The 26,096-nt window shown below is 43.8% G+C and overlaps 1 protein-coding gene across 6 annotated transcripts in view; it reads right to left on the bottom strand.

Moving 5' to 3' along the window:
* Positions 1-26,096, bottom strand: part of LOC130273680 (serine-rich adhesin for platelets-like) — a 222,744-nt gene that overhangs the window by 137,545 nt on the left and 59,103 nt on the right. For all 6 annotated transcript variants that reach the window (XM_056520883.1, XM_056520880.1, XM_056520882.1 and 3 more), the window contains 2 exons: positions 12,917-12,947; positions 11,593-11,720 (listed from right to left, as the gene is read on the bottom strand). In XM_056520883.1, the coding sequence (XP_056376858.1) occupies positions 11,593-11,720; positions 12,917-12,947 (159 nt within the window). The remainder of the gene's footprint in view (positions 1-11,592; positions 11,721-12,916; positions 12,948-26,096) is intronic.

The following is a 26,096-nucleotide window of genomic DNA, read 5'->3' as shown; positions in this document are numbered from 1 at the left end:
ACCGCTGTCTAGGCATGCTTGGAGTTGTAGTTTTGCAGCATCTGGAGGGCTACAGTTTAGAGACCACTGTATAGTGGTCTCAAACTGTAGCCCTCCAGATGTTGCTAGGCAACTCACCGTAGTATCCAGGGAGCCAGCCGCATGACATCGCCGCCCGCCGTTCATCGCAGCCAATCGCCACCCGCAGCCTCTGCCGATGGGTCAGTGGACTTCGGCGCCGGTTCTCTGTCGGTTTCCCCATTCTGTCCCGCCTAATAAGGGTGGGCAGAACCAGAAAACGAAAGTTAATCCCCCTGCCCCCATTCTGCTATTGGTCATCGCTTCTAGATGACCAATAGCAGGGATAGGAGGGGTGGCACCCCTGCCACCTCACTCCTATCCCTTCAGGGGGATCGTGGGTGTCTTGGACAACCCCGATCCCCTTTATTTTCCAGGTCACCATAGACCCGTATGACCCGTAATAGCCGCAATTCACACCGGCGATTTGCAGCGATTACCGACATTGGGGGGGGTGTCTGATGACCCCCCCCCCTCGCTGGGCATTCGCGCAGGGTGCCTGCTGATCGATAGCAGCAGTCACCCCTGTCTGGTCCCCGCCCCCTGCGTGGTGGGGACCGAAATTTCCACAGGCGTACATTTACGTCCTAGGTTCTTAACTGGTTAAACAAAAACCCTGGCAAATAGGGGTGAGTAAGGGTTAAATTACCTATCCTATGTTTGTTGTTGACATATAAGTAACATGTTTGCCAAGTTTCATGTTAATATCTTTAGCCGTTTGGATGCAATGCTGGAACATACACACATTGAGTATATATATATATATATATATATATATATATATATATATATATATAGATATAGATATAGATACAGCTGGTGTGTCGGATATTTTATTGCTAGTCATGTGGATGTATACAGCAGAAACAAAACCTCTAGAATCTTAGGATTTAAACAGCCAAATAAAAGTATAATGGGAAATTGGAGTCCTATTCAAGGGGAAATAAGAAGTATGTTAAAGTTGTAGATAACAATAGAAATAAGTAGTGGTGCACTTAACCCCTTAAGGACACAGGGCGTATCCATACGCCCCCGTTTCCAAGTCCTGGATACGCCCTGAGCATTCCCGGCCTCCGCCGCTAGCCGGAGGGGAGCCGGGGCCGGATGCCTGCTGAAATCGTTCAGCAGGCATCCCGGCATATCGCCCAGGGGGGTCATTATGTCCCCCCATGTCGGCGATCGCAGCGCATCGCTCGTCAATTCAGACGAGCGCTGCGATTCCGTTCCCCGCCGCTCGCCGGGCGGGGATCGGAGCCGGATGTCTGCTAATTTCTATCAGCAGACATCCCGGCAGTGTGCCGGAGGAGGTCCGGAGGACCTCCTATACCGGCGATCACTGCAGGACGCCGGTAACTACTTACCGGCGTTCTGCAGCGGTTCCGGGTCATCAGAGTCACGTGTGACCCAGATGTAGATGGTGACTGGTGGTGTAGTATACACCACCAATCACCATCCATGCTGTACTGGGGGCTGGAATTGTGGCCACCCCCCTCAGTACAGTTGTGATTGGGTGGCCAAAGTGACCACACCAATCACAATGTAATGGGAGGGGATGGTGGGGGCTAGGAGCACGTTGCTCCATTCTGCCCGCCATTCCACTCAGATCTGGTGTGCAGAACGGAGTCCCGTGCTGCCCACCATCCCCTCAGTTGAAAAAAGTGCCCCTTGCCCCCTTTCTGTGGCCCCTTGACACAGAAATCACACAGGGTTAGCTTTAGATTAGGTAGGGACAGGTTAGGGTTAAAAAAAAATAAGCCTTTTTTTTCGGCGTACCTCAGTGGGTGTCCGTGGGTCCGTAGCACCTTTAGCTGCGTGACCCCGGCCCTGCTGGGTCGCTGCGGTCTGCCGCCAGCCTTTTTTTTGGCGCAGATCTTTTTTTTTTTTCCCCTAAGAGTGTGTGTGGACCCTCTTAGCTATAAAAGAGCGGTCCGCCACCGTTTGTTAAAGCCCACCCACCGCTGATCAGTCCCGTAGTACTGATCAGCGTTTTTTTTGTGTGGTGCCGGCGCTTTTTTTCGCGTTTTCTAGCGTGTTTTTGCACCCATAGGCGGTCTGTGCCACCAGTAGCAGGCGTGTACTGTGTGGCCGGACCGTACCTGTGTGTGCGGCGTGCCTCACCGCTGTCAGTGATTTATCACTGATGAGCGTTTTTTTGTGGTAAAGGCACTTTTTCCCGCTAACGCGTTTTTTTTTTGCACCCATAGGCGGTCCGTGCCACCAGTAGCAGGCGTGTACTGTGTGGACGGACCGTACCTGTGTGCAGCCTGTCCCACCGCTGTCAGTGATTTATCACTGATCAGTGTTTTTTTTGGGTTCAGGTGGGTGCATTTTTTTTCGGGGTAAAGCGTTTTTTTTTTATTTTATTTTTCAGGTTTTTTGTGTGGGGGTCTGTAAACAAGCCACCAGCCACTGTTCTGGGCTGAGTGGCCAGACCCCCCACTGACTTCTGCGCCCCTGCGGCCACAAGCGCTAATCAGTGCGCACACCACTGATTAGATAAATGCTTTTTTTTGGGGCGCTTTTTTGCGCTAGAAGTCCCCTTTTTTTTATTTTGTATTTTTTTTTTAAGTCCCTTTTTATTTTATATTTTTTTCTGTTAGGGCGGGTTAGTTTAGTTAGGTTAGGGAGGGTTAGGGCGGGTTAGGGAGGTAGTCTCGCACCACACCACACACAGCACATACACCAATAAAGTTTCCCCCCCCCCCCACACACACACACCCGTATCCCCATTAGAGTAAGGAAATGGCCCGCAGAGCGTTTTCGGCGGAGGAGGCATATGACATAATTGCCTCCGACACAGAGAGCTGCTCAGAGGACGATGAAGACCCCACCTTCCTTATTTCATCGTCCTCCTCATCATCTAGTTCTGATGATGAGCCACCAAGGTGGCGGAGACGCCGCCGTGCGGTGCCGCAAACCTCCTCTGCCCTTGACCCTGTGCCCCATGCTAGTATGAGTCCCCCTGGTGCTCATACTAGTGAAGCACCCCAGCCAAGTTCACTGATACATCGTACCGGAGAACTTGTCTGGACTCAGCCAGCGGACCACGAGCCCGTGATTCCTGAGTTTGTTGGCGACTCAGGAATCAAAATAAACATCGCCGAGTTCACTGAAAAGGACTTTTTCGGTCATTTTTTCAGTGACGACTTTGTTAATTTGATGGTTACACAGACGAATCTGTACGCCCAACAGTTCGTCGCCGCTAACCCGGGCTCACTTTTAGCTAGACCCGGCGGCTGGACTCACTCAAAAAACCTGTGAGGTGTAAGTACTCACTGTAACAGTGTTACGTTTCCGGAGGGGTCTAGATTCCAAAATGTGATGCTATGTGGTTTTTTTTTTTTGCTGTCCTGGCACCATAGGGGCTTCCTAAATGCGGCATGCCCCCAGAGCAAAATTTCCTTCAAAGAAGCCAAATGTGACTCCTTCTCTTCTGAGACCTGTAGTGCGCCAGCAGAGCATTTTTCACCCCCATATGGGGTGTTTTCTGAATCGGGAGAAATTGGGCTTCAAATTTTGGGGGGTATTTTCTGCTTTAACCCTTTGTAAAAATGTACATTTTTGGGGAAACCAAGCATTTTAGGTAAAAATGTTTTATTTATTTTTTTACTTATGCAAAAGTCGTGAAACCCCTGTGGGGTATTAAGGTTCACTTTACCCCTTGTTACGTTCCCCAAGGGGTCTAGTTTCCAAAATGGTATGCCATGTGGGTTTTTGTTGCTGTCCTGGCACCATAGGGGCTTCCTAAATGTGGCATGCCCCCAGAGCAAAATTTCCTTCAAAAAAGCCAAATGTGACTCCTTCTCTTCTGAGACCTGTAGTGCACCAGCAGAGCACTTTTCACCCCCATATGGGGTGTTTTCTGAATCGGGAGAAATTGGGCTTCAAATTTTGGGGGGTATACCCTTTTTAAAAATGTAAAATTTTTGGGAAAACAAGCATTTTAGGTAAAAAATTTTTTTTTTTTTACATTTGCAAAAGTCATGAAACACCTGTGGGGTATTAAGGCTCACTTAATTCATTGTTACGTTCCTCAAGGGGTCTAGTTTCCAAAATGGTATGCCATGTGTTTTTTTTTTCTGTTTTGGCACCCTAGGGGCTTCCTAAAGGTGACATGCCCCCCAAAAACCATTTCAGAAAAATGTTCTCTCTAAAATCCCCATGTCACTCCTTCCCTTCTGAGCCCTCTACTGCGCCTGCCGAACACTTTACATGGACATATGAGGTATGTGCTTACTCGAGAGAAATTGGGTTACAAATACAAGTAAAAATGTTCTCCTTTTACCCCTTGCAAAAATTCAAAAATTGGGTCTACATGAACATGCGAGTGTAAAAAAATGAAGATTTTGAATTTTCTCCTTCACTTTGCTGCTATTCCTGTGAAACACCTAAAGTGTTAAAACACTGACTGAATATTATTTTGAATACTTTGGGGGTGTAGTTTTTATAATGGGGTCATTTATGGGGTATTTCTAATATGAAGACCCTTCAAATCCACTTCAAAACTGAACTGGTCCCTGAAAAATATTGAATTTGAAAATTTTGTGATAAATTGGAAAATTGCTGCAGAACTTTGAAGCCCTCTGGTGTCTTCCAAAAGTAAAAACTCATCAATTTTATGATGCAAACATAAAAGTAGACATATTGTATGTGTGACCCAAAAAGAAATGTAATTTGAATATCCATTTTCCTTACAAGCAGAGAGCTTAAAAATTAGAAAAATGCTAAATTTTAAATTTTTTCATCAAATTTTGGGATTTTTCACCAAGAAAGGATTCAACTTACCACAAAATTGTATCACTATGTTAAAGTAGAATATGTCACGAAAAAACAATCTCGGAATCAGAATGATAACTAAAAGCATTCCAGAGTTATTCATGTTTAAAGTGACAGTGGTCAGATGTTCAAAAAATGCTCTGGTCCTTAAGGTGAAAATGGGCTCGGTCCTTAAGGGGTTAAAGGGGTACTTCGCCCCTAGACACCTTATCCCCTATCCAATCCCGCTGGGAACTCCCGCGATCTTGCATGCAGCACCGTGTCATCTGCTGCACGGCGCAAACTTCGCTCTGTGGTTAATGACGGTCGATACAGGGGCCGGATTATTGTGACACCATGACCCCGCCCCTCATGACATCACACCCCACCCACTCAATGCAAGTCTATGGGAGGGGGCGTGGTTACCATCACGCCTACTTCCATAGACTTGTATTTATGGGGCGGGGCATGCTGTCACGAGGGAGCGGGGCCGTGACGTCACTATACTCTGGTCCCTGTATCGCCCGTCATCAGGCATGGATCGAAGTTCACACCGTGCAGCAGATCACTGGTTGCTGCAGGAGAGATCGCGGGGGTTTCCAGCAGCGGGACCCTGCGATCAGACATCTTATCCCCTATCCTTTGGATAGGGGATAAGATGTCTAGGTGCGGAGTACCCCTTTAAAAATGATCTGCACTACTTGTTCAATCAGCTGCAGAGCAGTGGGCTGTTTCAGGGCATGCTGGTTGTAGCACTAGTTTTCGTATACCTCCACACTTTTGCTGAGGGCAAAAAGGGACATACAAGGCAGCCGGAAAGCTGGATGACAGATGCTAAAAGCCATATTGGTGATCACCTAACTTACTCAAGTAGAGATTAGCTAAATACCTTTTTTGATGACTGGGAAAGATTGGAAATCAGTGACCAGTGGATTTTTCGATTTCTTTTTAATCATTAAGGGATATTGACAGGTCCAGGGACAAGGAAAGGTAAAATTGCTGACAGGAACTGGAAGAAGACAGAACACATATAGGTGACTCCAGGCAATGTGCAATGAGCTGTGACCTCTCACCTCAAAGACCATGCTGCCAAAAAAGAACACAGCCCCCTCCCTCTACTGCTGCTAATAAATTTATCAAATACTGACCCGGGAGCCATGATTTACAAAGCAGGAGAGCAGAAGCTGTCCAGGCATCAGGGTAAGTTATTCAACCTCCCTCCCGGCCATATCTATCTGTATAATTGTGCCACTCGTGCTTTTTGTCGTTATATGGCTGCTGAGGGCTCTGTACTACTGTAGGGTAACACAGGGATGCTGACTCTTAGTCAAATGGTCACCCCTTGCAGGCTGGATGTGGTAGCGGCGGACTCTTTCTTCTGGTTTGGTCCAGTCCCCTGACAGTAGTACTCCAAGTGCGGCTCTGAAAGCAGGACATGAGGGGGCCATTCTGGGACGGTGGGGCATAAAATGACGGTACTGTTGGAAGGTTATGGTTTTGGGTCAGTTGCAGAGCCATAGTCTGTGTCAGGGCATGCTGAGAGTTGCAGTTAGTCACTATGTTCAACCAATACCTCTGCAGCTGACATATACCAAAGCAACTCCTTCCAGCATGTTACACTTTTTTTTTTATGCCATACAGATCATTTACCTTATATTTTAATAGTTTGTTATTGTCGCACGTGATGATACTAAATATATGAAATGGTTTTTACATTATTTTTGTTTTACGATGAAAAAGGGGGGTGATTAACAGGGATGTATTAAAAATAAAAATAATATTTTGATTGCCATTACTGTTCAACACTATGTCATGGCATAGCACTTATCAGTAACATTGGCGATCTACTTGTAGAGCCTGCCTGACAACAGACTATAGAAGATCCCCCAGAGAGTGGAACGGAGGAGGGGGTAATATACTTCAGGCTGCCACCTTTATTCATCGGACCCTCGTAATCGCACTGCATATGGTCTGATGAGTGTCCCCAAAGTCCCGCAACTGGTTTAGATTATATTGTTATCAGCACTGGCGATGAAATCTAAAGGCTTACGGCAGACATTGGTGTTCCGGGCTGCTGATGGCAGCTGGGACACATGTGCAGAACGTAAATGTACATTGTGATGCGCTAAGTAAGAGGCCACCATGACGTACATTCATGCCCTGTGTCCTCTAGGGGTTTAACGGTGTGGTAGTTCAGTATAAACAAGAGATGTTTCTCAGACATCAATGCCTAGTCCCTTAAAGGGGTACTCCCATGTATTTTTTTTTTTTTTTTTTTTTTAAATCAACTGGTCCAGAAAGTTAAATAGATTTGTAAATCACTTCTATTAAAAAATCTTAATCCTTCCAGTACTTTTTAGGGGCTGTATACTACAGAGGAAATGCATTTCCTCTGATGTCACGAGCACAGTGCTCTCTGCTGACCTCTGCTGTCCATTTTAGAAACTGTCCAGAGCAGCATATGTTTGCTATGGGGATTTCCTACTGCTCCGGACAGTTCCTAAAATGGACAGCAGAGGCCAGCAGAGAGCACTGTGGTCATGGCATCAGAGGAAATGCATTTCTTTTATGGATTTCTCTTTAGTATACAGAGCCTAAAAAGTACTGGAAGGATTAAGATTTTTTAATCCCGTCCCCAGGAAGCAGGTGAGGCTGGTACCGAAGGGGAGTTAAAGTTTAATTTTGTTGATCTTTTGCAGCCCGGGCATAAGGATACAGCGTACAGTACAGAGTTCCAGCACCGGCGGCCTGCAACAAACAGGAGGACGAGGAGGGCAGTGCTTGCGGGCAACATGTGATTAGTTCCCCCAATGGGGACAGCGCAGCGCTGGGCTGATAATTTGGGGGGAACCAGAACAGCGCTTTTGGGTAACATGATTTGGGGGGGGATACAGTTATATACCATGGAACCGCCATAAGTTACAAAAATACCGTGATACACATTTTTGGTCATACCGCCCAGCTCTAATAGGAATTGGTTAAAGTTATTAAAAAAATCAATGGCAACTGAGTTTTTTTTAAGATTTGGAAGCTATTAAAGGGGATATTTCTGAGGATGGTAGACCAGGGTTTCATAAATAGGGCAGTCATCACTGGCAAAAGTAGGCACCGTTTTGTCCTGGAAAGTATTTATGGGCATTGATTTTGTAGAGGGGCGCTTAAGATAGTCTGAGAGGGTAGCGTAAAAACACCAGGTCATATACAAAAGGACATGAGACTCCAAAACAGGTAGGCTCAAGATACACTGTCCAATTATTTCTCAATATCCAGGGGGTGCTTCATCCAGTTTTAGGCACTTAATGGAAGCCTCCACATCATAAGGGGTGATAGTTGAACTAAAGGGGTACTCCGGTGGAAAACTATTTTAAATCAAGCGCTGTGGAATCTGTAGGCGCTATATCAATCATCCTCCATCCTTCATCCTCATCATCAACCGGTGCCAGAAAGATATGCAGATTTGTATATTACTTTTAGTAAAAAATCTTAATACTTCCAGTACTTATCAGCTGCTGTATACTACAGAGAAAGTTATTTTCTTTCTTAATTTATTTTCTGTCTGTCCACAGCGTTCTTTGCCGACACCTCTGTCCATGTCCGGGATTGTCAAGAGCAGGATAGGTTTGCTATGGGGATTTGCTTCTGATCTGGACAGTTCCTGACATGGACAGAGAAGTCAGCAGAAAGCACCATGGACAGACAGAAAAGAAATTTTAAAAAAAGAATAACTTTCTATGTAGTATACAGCAGCTGATAAGTACTGGAAGGATTAAGATTTTTTAATAGAAGCAATTTATGGATCTGTAAAACTTCCTGGCACTAGTTGATTTAAAATAAATTGTTTTCCACTGGAGTACCCCTTTAAAGGGTCACTCATTAAAAAAATGTTTGCTATTGCACTCCTTATGGTAAATGAAAAATATTTATAATATACTTTGTATAAAAAAAAAAAGAAGTTTTCTATGTTTTATTTGTGTCTAAAAAAGCTCAAGAGCACATTTTCCCCCAACTCATACACAGACTTTGGACCAAATTCCAAACACAGGAAGTGCCTGGAGTGCTGAGGGGGGGGGGGGGGGGGGGGGGGAATGTCCAGCCTCATCCAATCATAGCTCCTCTAACACATAACTGCCATATGCTGTTGGTTTATCCCCCCCCCCCCCCCTCAGCACTCCAGGCAGCACTGCCTGTGTTTGGACTTTGGTCCAAAGTCTGTGTATGAGTTGGGGGAAAATGTGCTCGAGCTTTTTAAGCACAAGTAAAAGCATAGAAAACTTCATGTTTTTTAAACAAAGTATAATAGAAATATTTTTCATTTACCATAAGGAGTGCAATAGCAAAAATTAGTTTTAATGAGAGTGCCCCTTTAAGCATATCTTTAGCTTCCTGGGAAATGAAGGGTAATTGAACATCTTGCAAACAATAAAAGATTGAGTCAAAATCTGGTGTCCTTTCTAGTTTTATGTAAATTCAAAGAAGGGTTTCTCTGGTGGACTAGCTTCAATCTAAGCATATTTGATCTCAAGAGTTATGCACATGGGGAACAAAAATCCAGGCTGGGATTATGTATTAAATGGGAGAACACTTGGGACGACTGACGCGGAAAAGGAATTGGGAGTCTTAGTTAACAGTAAATTTAGCTGTAGTGACCAGTGTCAGGCAGCTGCTGCCAAGGCAAATAAAATCATGGGGTGCATCAATAGGGGCATAGATGCCCACGACAAGAAAATAATTCTACCGCTGTACAAATCATTAGTCAGACCACACATGGAATACTGTGTACAGTACTGGGCACCAGTGTACAAGAAAGATGTAGTGGATCTGGAGAGGGTTCAAAGACGGGCAACCAGAGTAATACGGGGAATGGGAGGACTACAGTACCCAGAAAGATTATCAGAATTAGGGTTATTTAGTTTAGAAAAAAGAAGGCTTTGGGGAGACCTAATAACTATGTATAAATATCAGGGGACAGTACAGAGATCTCTCCCATGATCTATTTATACCCAGGACTGTATCTATAACAAGGGGGCATCCTCTACGTCTAGACCAGCACAGATGGTAAGAGCAGTGAAACTGTGGAATTCTCTGCTTGAGGAGGTGGTCATGGTGAACTCTGCAAAACAGTTCAAAAAGGGTCTGTATGCATTTTTGGAGAACAACAACATTGCTGGTAATGTATACTAGATTTATAAGCACCGAACGTTGATCCAGGGATTTATTCTGACTGCCATATTGGAGTCAGGAAGGAATTTTTACTTCGAGTATCAGGGTTTTTTGCCTTCCTCTGGATCAACTCAGTAGGGACTCATTAGGGTTATAGGTTGAACTTGATGGACTCTGGTCTTTTTTCAACCTTATGAACCATGTTACTATGTCATTTGGGTACAGTACTAGCTCTCTTGATGTCAGTAGCTTAAGAGATGATCTTCAATTTAAAGGGGTACTCCGGGGAACTAAACCCATAGCCCATCCTTTCCTTCTCCCCCAACCTTTTTATCTGTCTAAATATCATTAATTACCTATATACAGCAGTTTTCCTGTTTCAGCTTTCACTTATATTTAGAAAGTGGTACAAAAACCATCATCATCAGGTCCATTCTGTCTTGAAAAGTTGGGGGCTAGTCTCAGTGCTCCAAGACAAGCTCACGTGACCTACGCCCTGTCTGCCTTCACAGTGTCTGGCTGAAAACAGGGGCCACAGGAGTGGGTGGAATCACAAGAAGACCACAAAGGGTTACAGAAAAGGTATTGTGGAGGATTTTTGGCATTTTTTTTCTTTACTTCCCTAGAGTACCTCTTATGGGCTAGCTAAACCCCACAAGGGTCATAGGTCTGGAAGTACTAAGAACGAAACTAAAATAAAAGCACGTGCAATAATAGAACTTCCAAAACAAGTACAGCAACAAAGCAAGGAGCAACTACCAGTAAACAGAAGCCACTGAGACAAGTCATTTGGTACGATCTTCAAGGGTCAGGATCATGCATCTACCCGTCCCCAGAGCCCAAGGATCGTTGTTTAACTGGAAGACACAACGAATCCTTATGAAAGGAGAAAATCCATGCTTGACTGGCGCTCACTTAGTGGGAGGAAAGTGTTAGTCAGAGATGAGCAAACTTACAGTAATTTGATACAAACTTCTCAGCTCGGCTCTCCTAGGACAGTATCCACCTTTTCCAACCCACTGGAGCACCTGAAAGCTGAACTAATTTATGCAGGCTAAAGTCAGTAACTGCCGAGCCGAGAAGTTCCCGACTAATCGAATTACTGGAAGTTCGCTCATCTCTAGTTATTACTAACACTTCCCACCCACCAAGTGAGCGCCAGTCAAGCATCAATTTTCTCCTTGCATAAGAATCCATTGCTTCTTCCAGAAAAGGGATTAAGTGCACATGGATTACCAACGACTAAAAGATAACATCTGGAGTGATACCCTTGCTTTCTTATTTCTACTACTGCTTTAGATTTATACAGTACATCTATGTGTCTCCAACTCCAAAAAGAGAGTCACAAAGAAATTGTTTGCCATGCATCATCACATGCTGTATTATAAAAGGTGTTCTCCACTAGAAAGATTGCTTCCAAAACGTAATAAGCTGTCTCTGAAAGGCAGCATATTACAGGGACTTTTCTTTAAAAAGGGACCAAGAAAGCCCTTTGTCCCATAGGCCACAGTATCAAGCTGTGCTAATAAATGTTAAGTGTCTATAGCAGGGCTACATATTTCAACATTTGTTAGTTTATCCTACATATAAATATTAATTTTAACATTGCAAGGTTCTCACCAAAAATGCCAAGATATGGGAAGAAGTGTTAAGGTGGTTTACTACGTCCAACAGCTGTTCGCCACATAATTCACATTTGATGACAACATTGCCATCAAGATGCTCATATCGTTGTATGTATTCAATATCTAAAAAAAAATGGAAAAACAAAAAAAAAATAGTTATTGCCACATCAAAACGTAATAAGGGTATGGTCACACAGGCCATATTTTGCTGCTGTACATTTTTTCACCCATTCAAGTCACTAGGGATGTCCTGATACCGGTATCGGGGCCGATACTAGCCATTTACATGGTATCGGGGACTCGTTTAATGTCCCCGATACCATGTTCGATACCAGCTGCCGCTCTGCTGCCCCGTTCTCCGGTCCTCCCGTCTGCTTCATAGTGTTCCATGGAGGAACATGTGACACACACGTCACTCTCTTCCATAGGACGACATGATGCGGACCAGGAGGACGGAAGAACGGGGCAGCAGAGCGGTAGCACCCGACAGAGGACAGCTGCAGGTGAGCTGTGTGCTGCTGCTGCCGTCGCCGTCTACGGGTGGGGGGGGGGGGGGGCCCCTGGCGCCGCTGCTGCCGTCTACGGGGGGGGCGGGCTGCTGTCTATAGGGGGGGGGGCTGCTGTCTATAGGGGGGGGCTGCTACTAATGACTGCCCCGGGGCTGCTGCTAATGTCTGCAAGGGGATACTACCTACTATTAAAGATAATCTTACAGCAGAGTCACCTGCACTAACTTGAATTTATAGGTAGATAGTGTAGGTGACCCGGTTTCTACCGCTGCTCACCATGTGGTCATTGGTCTCACCGCCGGTATCGGCAAGTACTACAATTAAAGTATCGGTACTCGTACGCGGTCTTAAAAAAATGGTATCGGGACATCCCTAGAAGTCACTGGGTAGCAAAATCAGCTGTGTATTTTGCTACCCATTGACTAATGAGTAGGAAAATTAAGCAGCAGCAAATACACAGCAAAATAGAGCCTGTGTGATTGTACCCTAAAACTTCTATAAATGGGAATACAGAACTCGCCCCTGAACTTGGCTACACTGAAGACAACAGCAGTTGCACAGGCCTAATAATGAACCACCAAAAAAATTTAAAATACTTTTTATAAAGAATCTAAATTAATAACTCAAACTGTAAAAGTTTGGAAGGTAATAACACAAGTAGTTACTATACATAACGATAATCAAACACTGTGGTCTGGTTTTGACAGGTATTTAAACAAAATCTATCCTGGTGGGACTTTCATACGAACTATTACAAAATTAGCCATTAGTCAATAACTCACAATACTAGATAACATTAGAAAAACTTACCTTTACAGGACTTTGACAATGGAGAATTCATCTTTCAAAAAAGGAAGAGAAAAAAATAATTTACAAACTAGAAAAAAAAATACACCATGTTGATGTTCAATACTCTAGAACAGTGCTACAGGATTTCTCAGCGCCACAACATAAAAGTAATTGGAAATATAGACATTCCTAAAGTACCAAATAAAAAGCAGGCAAAAACCATAAATGCTAAACAAAAACTACACAAAGAATATATTTTTTCTTTTTTAAAGAAACTGATACAGTAGAATAGGCCACCTTGCAAGCTTAACAATTGTCACTGAAATCTATTTTTTGAATTATTTACTATGCATTTAATTTGTTGGATTTGTTGTATCTGCTAAAGAGTATTAACCATGCATAAAGAAAAAACAAAACTATATTAGGGTACGTTCACGTGTGTATTTTTGCTGAAGATTTGCTGCCCATTGACTACAATGGGTAGAAAAAAAGGCTACAGCAAATCTACAGCAGATCTGCAGCAGAAAATATGCGCATATTTACTATGCGTTTCATTTGTTGGATTTGTTGTATCTGCTAAAGAGTATTAAAGAATAAAGAAAAAACAATACTATGTTAGGGTACGTTCACATGTGTGTATTTTTGCTGCAGATTTGCTGCTGCAGAACTTACTGCCCATTGACCACAACGGGTTGAAAAAATATGCTACAGAAAATCAACAGCAGATCTCCAGAAGAAAATATGCACGTGTAAATGTACGCTTAGGGTAAGTTTACACATTTTTGTCCATAAATCGGTAAAGAAAAAACAAATAAAACTTTGACAATTACAAAATGAAAATGTGTGCAGTAGGCTGAAATCTATGCTAGGTAAGGGCTGCCAATGTGGCAGCCTCAGATGCTCCTGTATTTATCAAGAGACTTGTGTCTAATGATAAATTCAATGTGATCCCACACAAGCGGGATTACTTAAATTCCCAAGAGTATGTCTTATTACGTGTTTGTATTGTATATATGACATGCCATAGTCTGCCTTAAAAATGCTGCACCTGAAAAAGACTTCCCATTTTCCCCAACAAAAGCACCACAAGTGAAGAAGAAGAACACTTTTTTTTTTTGGAAGTTTATATTATGTTTCCATACCTGACTGACTAGATCACCATAGGAGAATGAAATATCAAGTCCCCAAACTCAGGATATAACAACCACAAGACAAGAAAGAAATTACTAATACAAAAATGTGGCCTGTAGCGGATCATAGTTAAAACATAGCTTTTAATAGTTCTACTATAGAAAAATAAAGCGCTGGGTCAGAGCTCATCCCACTGCCAAGCCGTGGGCCACCGACATCTACAGCGGGTTGGTCTGAGTGCTAGGCATTTTGATGTAAAACTGCAGAGATACACTGGAGATCAAAATTAGAGAACAACCGGGACTGGGATTGTTTCAGACATAGTGTAATCTACATTGATAATCATTTGAATCATTTTTTGAAGGTAACAACAGTCACCAATCTGTAGGAAGTGTACAGGCCTTTGCTTTGAATCACTTCAGCCCATCTGTGGCCACAGGACATCACTAGTTTCTCACACTGCTCTGGTGAGTTTGGTCCACTCTTCTTCCAGTCTCTTCCACAGTTCTGTGACTGTTGTGGGTTTCTTGTCCATAACTTTGTCACTAGAGATCTGGGCTGGCTTTATCGGTTTTGCTGTGTGACAGGGGACATTGACCAGCATGAAAGTTGATGCTGATTGAGTGATAAATGCAAGGAAGGAACTATGTGTTGTTGAAGAAGGTTCTGATACACCCTTGCATTCACTTTGCCATGTAGCTGTATGAGAGGTCCAACTCCTGCTGCAGAAAACATTCCCTAAACCATGATACTTCCTCCAGCTTTCACTGACTTGTTTACACACTTTGGATTCAGTCTTTCCCCAGTTTATCGATTAACATGTTTTACCATCAGACCCAAATAAATTAAACTTGCTTTCATCACTAAAATGAACTCTGGACCACTTCTCCTCTGTCCATACAACATGCTCCAAAGCAAAGGCGAGTCTAGCCTTTCGATTCTTTCTGCTAATGAGAGGTCTGGTCACTGCAGAGTAGGCTTTCAGTCCAAATGCTCTTAAAGGGTTGAGGCACTGTATGACGAGACAGATCATTACCCTGTTCAGTGCCTAACTGGCGAGCCATTCCAGCTGCAGTACTGAAACGATTACCCATGGAGATTCTCCGCATTATCCTGTCCTCTCTTGTATTTGTCTTTCGAGGGCGACCAGCCTTCTTGGGGGGGGGGGGGGGGCTGGGGGGGGGGGGTCGAGGACTTGAATGAGTTAGTGATGTTGCAAAGATGCAATATTCCAGAAATCACAGATTTGGAATGACCAAGAACTTCTCTTGCTATGGCTGATAGGGTCACACCTTTGGCCTTCATCTGGACGACCTGCTGCCGGAGGATTTCAGTCACTTTGGAACGGCACACCATTTTTGCAAAGTCAGTGAATAGCGTTTGTCAGATCATTAGGGAAATTAGCACTAGTTGCCAGATTAACACCAATAACCCGAATTTTGATCAGTGTTCTTTTTGAATTATGTAATTTACATTTTTATTCTGTGCTTTAGAATAAATACAATTTATGAAATAAGCTTAAAATACTGCTATTTTTACTCAGGATGTATTCACATGGGACTACACTATGACCTTGAAATTTAGGAAATTGTGTGTTCTCTAACTTTGATCTCTAGTATATATCCTTAGTAATGGGTGCATACTAGAGGGGGTTGTGAGTCACCCAGCAAAAGGTGGATGGTTATGTTATCAGTTCTTGTATATATCTCTTCAAGCAGTATATCAAGCACATTGGGAGTGTATAAGATTTTTTTTTATACAGTTGATCACAGAAGTGATCATAAGGACCCTAAATGTACCATCCACTAATATGATTACAACCTACCTTGAGTTAAACTTATTTTTGTATTTAAAAACCTCAACCCACTGGACTCCTGGTGTAACACTAAACTGAAAAAAACTTAGCATGCCACTGCATGCAGACAAACTGTATCAAGGAGTCATGGCTGCAGTCCACAACCCCACAACAACACATTTGGGACAATGTAGGTGATTACTTAATCTCAATAAAGTGAATGTACCCTTACTGTTCTCCAGATCTTCCTATCATTTGCAAAGATTGTTGAGGAAGTGTACAGCAAAGTGTCAAAAGTCATTCATAAATATATTAAAAAGTATGGGGCCCAGGACTGACCCCTGTGATACCCCACTAGTAAAAATGACCCAATCAGAGTATGTATCAATAATAGCGACCCTTTGTTTCCTATCATTGAGCCAGTTACTTACCAACTTAAAACACATTTCCCCCCAGCCCAAGCATTCATAACCCCTTAAGGACCCAGGGTTTTTCAGTTTTCGCATTTTCGTTTTTTCCTCCTTACCTTTAAAAAATGATAACTCTTTCAATTTTGCACCTAAAAAAATCATATGATGGCTTATTTTTTGCGCCATGAATTCTACTTTGTAATGACATCAGTCATTTTACCCAAAAATATATGGCGAAATGGAGAAAAAAAAAATCATTGTGAGACAAAATAGAAAAAACTAAATGCCATTTTGTAACTTTTGGGGGCTTCTGTTTCTACACAGTACATTTTTCGGTAAAAATGACACCTTCTCTTTATTCTGTAGGTCCATACGATTAAAATGATACCCTACTTATATAGGTTTGATATTGTCGTACTTCTGGAAAAAATAAATACATGCAGGAAAATGTATACGTTTAAAACTGTCATCTTCTGACCCCTATAACTTTTTTATTTTTCTGCGTATGGGGCGGTATGAGGGCTATTTTTTTGCACCGTGATCTGAAGTTTTTAGCGGTATCATGTTTGTAATCATAGGACTTATTGATCGCTTTTTATTCATTTTTTCATGATATAAAAAGGTGACCAAAAATACTTTGGAATTTTTTTGTGCGTACGCCATTGACCGTGTGGTTTAATTAACGATATATTTTTATAATTCGGACATTTCCGCACGCGGCGATACTACATATGTTTATGTTTGTTTACACTTTTTTTTTTAAATGTGAAAAGGGGGGGTGATTCAAACTTTTATTAGGGAAGGGGTTAAATGATCTTTATTCACTTTTTTAAAGGATAGGGGATAAGATGACTGATCGCGGGAGTCCCGCAGCGGGGAAGGGAAGGAGCAACAATGGGATTTTGGAGAGTGAGTTTTTCTAAAATGTATTTTGGGGGGCATGTCACATATAGGAAGCCCCTATAGTGTCATAACAGCAAAAAATCCCCCACATGGCATACTATTTTGGAAACTACACCCCTCAAGGAATGTAACAAGGGGTACAGTGAGCCTTAAAGGACATCTGCAGCGCTCGTGCATTAAAAAATAAAAATAAAAAAATAAAAAAGTTTACCTCATCTGATAGCTCTTTCAAAGACCTTTCCAAAGATACCTCATTTGTCAAATTTGGCCCAGCCATTCTCTTGTAATTGCCACCTGTAGCAGTAAGCAGCCATGTCATAAAGACTACATTTACAATGATTCCCTGCGCCAGCTTCCTGTTAGCTGCTGCTCTCTCCCCCCCGAGGAAATTAAAATAAAATTATAATAAAGTGACGCCCACAGCTCCTTCCCTTGTGGTCATCTCCTCCCATCCTCCCCCTCCCAGCTCATCAGCCCTCTCCACCCTCACCACATGTACTGATAGGCTGCAGCCCCTAGTGCTGGGCGGTATACCGTTATGAACCGGATACCGTTTTTTTCTCCCACTGTATGGATTTTTGCCCATACGCTATACCGGTCGGGCCCCTCCCCCACCCTCCGGATGAATTGTAGAGCCCAGTGCGGCACCCTCACTTGTCCCGGTGTGCTTCTGTGGCCCGATAGAAGCTAATCCATTTACTGTGTCCCCCCGCTGCGCCTGTCAGCCAGTGTCCCTGCTAGCACGATCAATCCCCACCGCTAGCGGGATCAAAGTGCCCACTAGTGGTGTCACAAGAATGCCTCCCGTGAGCGCTACCATCACCGCTAGCGGGGTCCCTGTGCCCACTAGCGGTGTCACAAGAATGCCGAGCGTGGCTCTGTTCCCCGTCCCTGTCAGCTCTCAGGGCACGGGAACAGATTTAAAAGCCTTGCGCGCAGCACTACGCAAATAGCGTAGGGCTAACGTTGGCAGCACTAGGAGCCTAGCGTTAGCCCTACACTATTTGCGTAGTACTGCGCCTGCGCAGTACTACATTAGCTGCACGCGAGGCTTTTAAATCTGTTCCCGTACCCTGAGAGCTGACAGGGACGGGGAACAGAGCCGCGTTCGGCATTCTTGTGACACCGCTAGTGGGCACAGGGACCACGCTAGCGGTGATGGTAGCGATCCCGCTTGGCATTCTTGTGACACCGCTAGTGGGCACAAGGACCCCGCTAGCGGTGATAATCGCGCTCGCGGGGGGGGGCACATTTGACACCACTAGTCGGCACAGGGACAAGCGGTAATACCGCGATATCGCGATAATAAAAAAAAAAAAAATACCGTGATATAAATTTTAGGCCATACCGCCCAGCACTAGTGGCTCCTACTGTGCGCTCAGCCAATCAGGGCTGAGCGCATAATAACATTATGAATATTTATAAGATGGGAGGAGAGAGGCCGGCACGACGAGCGGCAGGGGGAGTGAAGCAATCCCCCGGCGCATTATGGGCATTTGTGACGTAGCTTCGCCCAAGATGGCGGCTCCATACAGAATGATATGTCGACGCTACGCGCGTTAGGGGACCAGGAGATGACTTTCGGTGGCGGCATAGCGGAGAAACGGGACCAGCCAGGTAATGGATCCCATTTAGAAACTTATATAACTTGTGATATCATTACATTTGGGCCCTAATTTGCTAGCGCTGCAGTTGTCCTTTTACACCCCACAGATGTTTGACGACTTTTTGTTAAAGTTGGATGTGTAAATGATGTTTTTTCCCCCCAAATTTACCATTTTTACAAGAGGTAATAGGAGAAAAAAAAAAAAAAAAAAAAAAAGTGTAACCCGTTTCTTCTGAGTATGGAAATATCCCGTGTGTGGATGTAAAGTGCTCTACTGGCGCACTACAATGGAAGAGAAGGAGCGCCATTGGGCTTTTGGAGAGAGAATTTGGCTGGAATTAAAGTCGGGGGCCATGTGCGTTTACAAAGCCCCCATGGTGCCAGAACAGCAGAACCCCCCTACATGTGACCCCATTTTGGAAACTACAGCCCTCACAGAATGTAACAATGGGTGCAGTGAGGAAGTGAGCATTTACACCCCACTGACGTTTGACAGACTTTTGGAACAGTGGGCTGTGAAATAAAAAATTTACATTTTCATGGACCACTTTTCCAAAAATCTGTTTTACACCAGTGGGGCATAAATGCCTACTGCACCCCTTATTACATTCTGTGAGGGGTGTAGTTTCCATAATGGGGTCACATGTTGGGGTTTCCGCTGTTCTGGCACCATGGGGGCTTTGAAGACGCACATGGCCTTCAATTCCAGCCAAATTCTCTCTCCAAAAGCCCAATGGCGCTCCTTCTCTTCTGAACCCTGTAATGCGCCAGCAGAGCACTTTACGTCCACACATGGGGTATTTATATACTCAGAAGAAATGGTGTTACAAATTATGGGGGGCTTTTGTCCTATTACCCATATGAAAATGAAAAATTTGGGATAACACCAGCATTTTAGTGAAAAAAATAAAAATTTTCTCATTTTCACATCCAACTTTAATGAAAATTCATCAAACACCTGTGGGGGTGTTAAGGCTCGCTATACCCCTTCTTACATTCTGTGAGTGGTGTAGTTTCCAAAATGGGGTTACGTGGGTGTTTCTTTTTTATTTATATAAGAACCGCTGTAACGATCATCCACCCCCTTTGCAAATCACCTCAAGTGTACATGGCGCTCTCACTCGTGAGCTTTGTTGTGCGCCCGCAGAGCATTTTACATCCACATATGGGGTATTTCAGTACAAAATTGTGTTACAAATTTTGGGGGTCTTTTTTACCCATTTAACTCTTGTGAAAATGAAAAGTATGGGGCAACACTAGCATGTTAGTGTAAAAATGTTTCATTTATTACAATAATATGCTGGAGTAGACCCCAACTTTACCTTTTCATAAGGGGTGAAAGTAGAAAAAACCCTCCAAAATTTGTAAGGCCCTAAACTGTTGCCTTGAAATACGACAGGGCTCCGAAGTGAGAGAGCGCCGTGCGTATCTGAGGCCTTAATTAGGGATTTGCATAGGGGTATTCTATGTCAGCGATTCCCAAACAGGGTGCAACAGCTGGAGGCTCCGTTTTGGAAACACTGCCGTACCAGAAGACGTTTTAATTTTTATTGAGGTAGGGGACTGTGTAGGGGTGTTTGTATATGCAGCGTTTTTTACTTTTTATTATGTGTTAGTGTAGTGTTTTTAGGGTGCATTCTCACAGGCGAGGGTTTACAGTGAGCTTCCTGCTGGGAGTTTGAGCTGCAGCAGAAAATTTGCTGCATCTCAAACTTGTAAGTTGTAAACCCCCGCCCGTTTGAATGTACCCTGTACATTCACATGGGGGGGTTGGGACAAACCTCCAGCTCTTGCAAAATATCAACTCACAGCATGCCCTTTGGCTGTCCGTGCATGCTGGAAGTTGTAGTTATGCAACAGCTGGAGGCACACTGGTTGCCAAACACAGAGTTGGTTACTTAACTCAGCGTTTCGCAACCAGTGTGCCTCCAGCTGTTGCAAAACTACAACTCCCAGCATGTACGGTCTTTTATATTTCCATCTACAGACAAATATAAGGGTTTGTTTTTTTGCGTGACCAATTGTACTTTGTTATGACACCTCATTTTAACAAAATGTACGGCGAACCCCAAAAAAAATTTCTTTAGAGGGGAAATTAAAACAAAAACTACAATTTTGCTATTTTTTGAGGGGGTTTTGTTTTCACACTGTACACTTTACAGTAAAAGTTAAGTTTTCTTTATTCTGTGGGTCAATACGATTAAAATGATATCAATACGATTAAAATGATACCCATGGCTATATACTTTTCCATTCACCAAATAAAAAATAAATCTCAAACTTTTTGTACAAAATTAGTGTGTTTAAAATTGGCCTATTTTGACCATCTATAACTTTCATTTTTCCGTATATGAGAGCTCATTTTTTGCGCCGTAATCTGTACTTTTCATCGATACCACATTTGTGTATATTAAACTTTTAAATCACTTTTTTTTTGCGCCGTGATCTGAAGTTTTTAGCTGTACCATTCATATATTGATTGGACTTTTTGAACACTTTTTATACATTTTTTCATGATATAAAAAGTGACCAAAAATACGCTATTTTGAACTTTGGAATTTTTTTGCGTGTACGCCATTGACCGTGCGGTTTAATTAACAATATATTTTTATATTCCGGACATTTCCGCACACGGCGATACCAAATGATTATTTTTATTTACACTTTTTTTTTTATTGGGAAAAGGGGATTGATTCAAACTTATTAGGGAAGGGGTTAAATGATCTTTAGTCACTTTTTTTGCAATGATATAGCTCCCATAGGGGGCTATAACACTGCACACACTGATATTTTACGTTGATCAATGGTTTCTCATAGGAAACCATTGTTCAATGATTCTGCCACTTGTCTGCTCATGCCTAGATCTCAGGCACTGAGCAGTCATTCGGAGATCGGACAGCATGGAGGTAGGGACCCTCCTGCTGTCTTTACAGCTGTTTGGGATGCGATTTCATCACGCCGATCACGATCAGCCCCCTGAGCTAACCGGCAGTGCTTTACTTTCACTTTAAACGCGACATTCAACTTTGAACACCGCGTCTAAAGGGTTAATAGCGCGCGGCACCGCGATCAGTGCCGCACGCTATTAGCCACGGGTCCTGGCCGTTGTTAGAGGCCAGGCCCGACCCGCTATGACGCGTGGCCCCACGGTATAGAAAGGGAGTGGGCTGAGGGCGTATAGGTACGCCCTCATTCCCCATTGCTACAGATGGCGTGATCTGTATTGATCAAGGCATCTAAGGGGTTATTAGCAGACATCAGTGCGATGTCCGCCATTACGGGACCTGCAGTGCATGATGTGAGCACCGCTCTGATGCTCCCGGTCACATACAGGAAGTAAATGTACATCCTGGTGCGCAAAGTACCTCCACATCAGGACGTACATTTACGTCCATGGTTGCTAAGGGGTTAACTGGGGGTCCCGCCTGCTGATAGCAACCCGGACCCGCCGGGTATAAAGCAAGCTCTGTACATGAGCGTGGTTCAAACTGTGGGAGCGGGACCAGAGCGTACAGGTACGCCCTTGGTCCTTAAGGGGTTAAATACTTCTTCACCCTTCTGGCCATCTTCTTCCCAACAGTTGAACTCTCACCATTGAGGTGCAGCCCATCCTTACCATAGAGCCTGTAGTCAAAAGATAAGTCAGCCCAGTTCTCCATAAACCCAAATCCCTCCTTCCTAGATCAGTTCTTTAGGCATTTGTTTACCTCCCTAATCTCCCACATGGAACAGGTATTTTAAAAATATTACCTTGGAGGTCCTTGCCTTATGCTTGCTGCCTGAGTCCCTTTTAATTTTTTAAAAGGCACCTCTACCTACCTCTTGCTTTCTCATTAGTGTACTGTGTCTTTACCAGCCCCTCCCAGTAATCTGTCAACCTGATCCATGAAGTGACAAATTTGAGTGCCAGGAAGACAACACACCTGCCTGGCCTGCTTTGCACTCCTACTTCCCTACTTACTTGAGCAGACACCACACCACCACCAGGTACTATTTAAATGTCTCTTTAGACATCTAAATGGATCTGAAGGGTAAATAACTGGCCATGACAGCCATCTACAGTTAAATGTGCAGCTCGATGGGGAGTCGGCCCAGCTATTGAAATCAGCTGAGGGCCACCTGGTATGTGTCATACCTCCTTAAAGGTTAAAGTTATCTAAAGTCCTCCTCTCTCTTGCAGTATCTGCTTGGAACAGAATGCAATGGGGCTAGCTGGCTGCAAACAGTAACTACTCCACCCACCTTCCACCTGTGTTTCACACAAAAAAACATATGCACTCAGCAATGCTCACAAATACTTCTCAAACTATTCACTTCTCAATCTTAACACCTTAAAGGGGTACTCCGGTGGAAAAAACTTTTTTTAATGTATTTATTTATTTATTTTTTATGAACTGGTGCAAGAAAGTTAAACATATTTGTAAATTACTTCTATTGAAAAATCTTAATCCTTCCACTACTTATTAGCAGCTGTATGATACAGAGGAAAGTCTTTGCTTTTTGAATTTCTTTATTGTCTTGGCCACAGTGCTCTCTGCTGACACCTCTATCTATTTTAGGAACTGTCCAGAGTAGCATAGGTTTGCTATAAGGATTTTCCCCTGCTCTGGACAGTTCCTGATACGGGCAACAGGTGTCCGCAGAGAGCATTGTGGACAAGACCAAAAAAAAAAATTCAAAACGAAAATTTAGCATATCGCTGCTAAAAAGTACTGGAAGGATAAAGATTTTTTTAATAGAAGTAATTTACGAATCTGTTTAACTTTCTGGCACCAGTTGATTTAAAAAAAATAAAATAAAATAAAATAAATGTTTTCCACCGGAGTAATCCTTTAAAGGGGTACTCCGGTGATTACACATCTTATCCCCTATCCAAAAGGGGTCATGCACGCGATCATGCACGCGGCACCCCGTTTGTAATCAGTCCATCACGCCCCCTCCCGTAGGCTTGCATTGAGGGGCGGAGCGTGACGTCACACGGGGGCGGAGGCCGACCGTAATCAGACCCGGAGCGAACACGCTCCGGGGACAGATTACAAACGGGGTGCCGCGTGCATGATCGCGGGCATCCCCAGCTGCGGGACTCCCGCGATCGGGCATCTTATCCCCTATCCTTTTGATAGGGGATAAGATGTGTAAGCACCGGAGTACCCCTTTAAGGACTCAAGGCGTACCTGTACGTCCTGAGTCCCGTTACCAGGGTTTAAAGTGCTCTCACAAGTGGAGAACGCTTCAAACCCCATGGGTAAGGGTTAATGCCGGGCACCACCGATCAGGCCAATGCTCTGCATTTACCCTTTAGACTCCACGATCAAAGTTGATTGCAGCATCTAAAGTGAAAGTAAAACTATCCCAGCAGCTCAGCTGAGCTGATCAGGACTATTGCAACAAAATTGAGATGTCCCAATCAGCTTACTGGACAACAGGAGGGTCCACACCTGCCTCCTCGTTGTCCGATCGGCGATCTACTGCTCCAAGCCTGGAGCAGCAGAGTGCCGATAACACTGATCAAGGCTGTGCTATGGCATAGCCTTGATCAGTGTATGCAATCAAAAGATTGCATGGTATAGCCTCCTGTGGGGCAAAAAAAATAATAATTTGAACCACCCCCGATTTTCTATTTTTTAAATAAAATAATGTGATTAAAAAAAAAAAATTATATGTGGTACTGCAGTGTTTGTAAATGTCCGGACTATTAAAATATAAGGTTAGCTAACCCGCACGGTCAATGGCATACACGTAAGAAAAATACCTAAAAATATCTAAAATTGTGCATTTTTGGTTACTTCATACACCATAAAAATATTAATAAATGCGATAAAAAAGTCCCATCAAAACAAAAATTGTACCGATAAAAACTACAGACCACGGCTCAAAAAATAATCACTCATATAGCCCCGTACGCTGAAAATAAAGAAGTTATAGGTTATAGTTATGTGTGGGTACCTTTCGGGGGCGTGTCAGGGGGGCGGGTCCCTTTCGTTTCCTCAGGCGATAACCACTTCCCCTCCCTCACTCTCCTCAGTCACAGGTCTTTGAGAGCAAGGATACAGGCAGGAAACTTGAAGCTTCTGATCACGCTGTCAACGGAGGAGAAAAGTCCATGGTAATGATAGTTACCTGTCAATTATTAGGGTGACAGACAGGGCGATCTGTCACAGACCGGGAGCGCAGAACAGTGTGTTGTCTTCCTGGCGCTCGAGTTCGGCACATCACGGATCGGGTTGACAGGTTGCTGGGTGGGGCTGGAGAGGACCCAGCAGTCATGGTACATATTGGCACCAATGACAAAGTAAGAGGTAGATGGAGTGTCCTTAAAAATGATTTCAGGGACTTAGTCCACAAGCTTAAGGCAAGGACCTCCAAGGTAATATTTTCTGAAATATTACTTGTACCACGAGCCACACCAGAGATTTAGCGGGAGATTAGGGAGGTAAACAAGTGGCTCAGAAGCTGGTGTAGGAAGTAGGGGTTTGGGTTCATGGAGAACTGGGCTGACTTCGCTGTCGGTTACCGGCTCTACCGTAGGGACGAGCTGCACCTTAATGGGGAGGGTGCAGCTGTGCTTGGGGAGAAGATGGCTAGAAGGGAGGAGGAGTGTTTAAACTAGGGACTGGGGGGGGGGAGGGAACCTACAACATAGAGGGGGAAGATAGTGTAGATAGAGGGGGGGGGGGAATTATAAATGTACCTGGGGGTGGAGCGGAGGGAGGGGTTAGAATAGTTAATAGGAATAGGCTTCATAGGAAAATAAAACTTACACTTTACATTTTCATACTTTATGTTATTGGGGTTAATGGGATTCAAGGGTGTATGTTCACAAATGCCAGAAGCCTAGCAAATAAAATTGGGGCGCTTGAGGCCTTGATACTGGAGGAACATCTTGATATAGTTGGGGTCACTGAGACATGGCTGGACTCCTCGCATGACTGGGCCGTCAATCTGCAGGGGTTTACATTGTTTCGCAAAGATAGAATGAACAGAAAAGGTGGTGGAGTCTGTCTGTATGAAAGAAGTGGTTTGAAAGTCAGTGTGAACAATGCCATAGTGTGTGACGATTCGGAGGATGTGGAATCACTGTTGGTAGAATTACAAAAGGAGGGAAATAATGAAAAAATTATATTTGGTGTAATCTACAGACCCCCTAATATCACTGAAGAGATAGAAGGTCGGCTGCATAAACAAATAGAGAGGGTCGCCCCGGGCAGGTACAGTGGTAATAATGGGAGATTTTAACTATCCAGATATAGATTGGGGTCCGGGGTTGGCTAAAACTACAGAGGGGTGACAATTCCTAAATTTATTGCAGGATAATTTTATGGGCCAGTTTGTGGAGGACCCAACAAGAAGCGATGC

The sequence above is a fragment of the Hyla sarda genome, chromosome 5 (genome assembly GCF_029499605.1).
Source record: "Hyla sarda isolate aHylSar1 chromosome 5, aHylSar1.hap1, whole genome shotgun sequence".
NCBI lineage: Eukaryota > Metazoa > Chordata > Amphibia > Anura > Hylidae > Hyla > Hyla sarda.
This window is presented reverse-complemented; position numbering and strand designations above follow the sequence as displayed.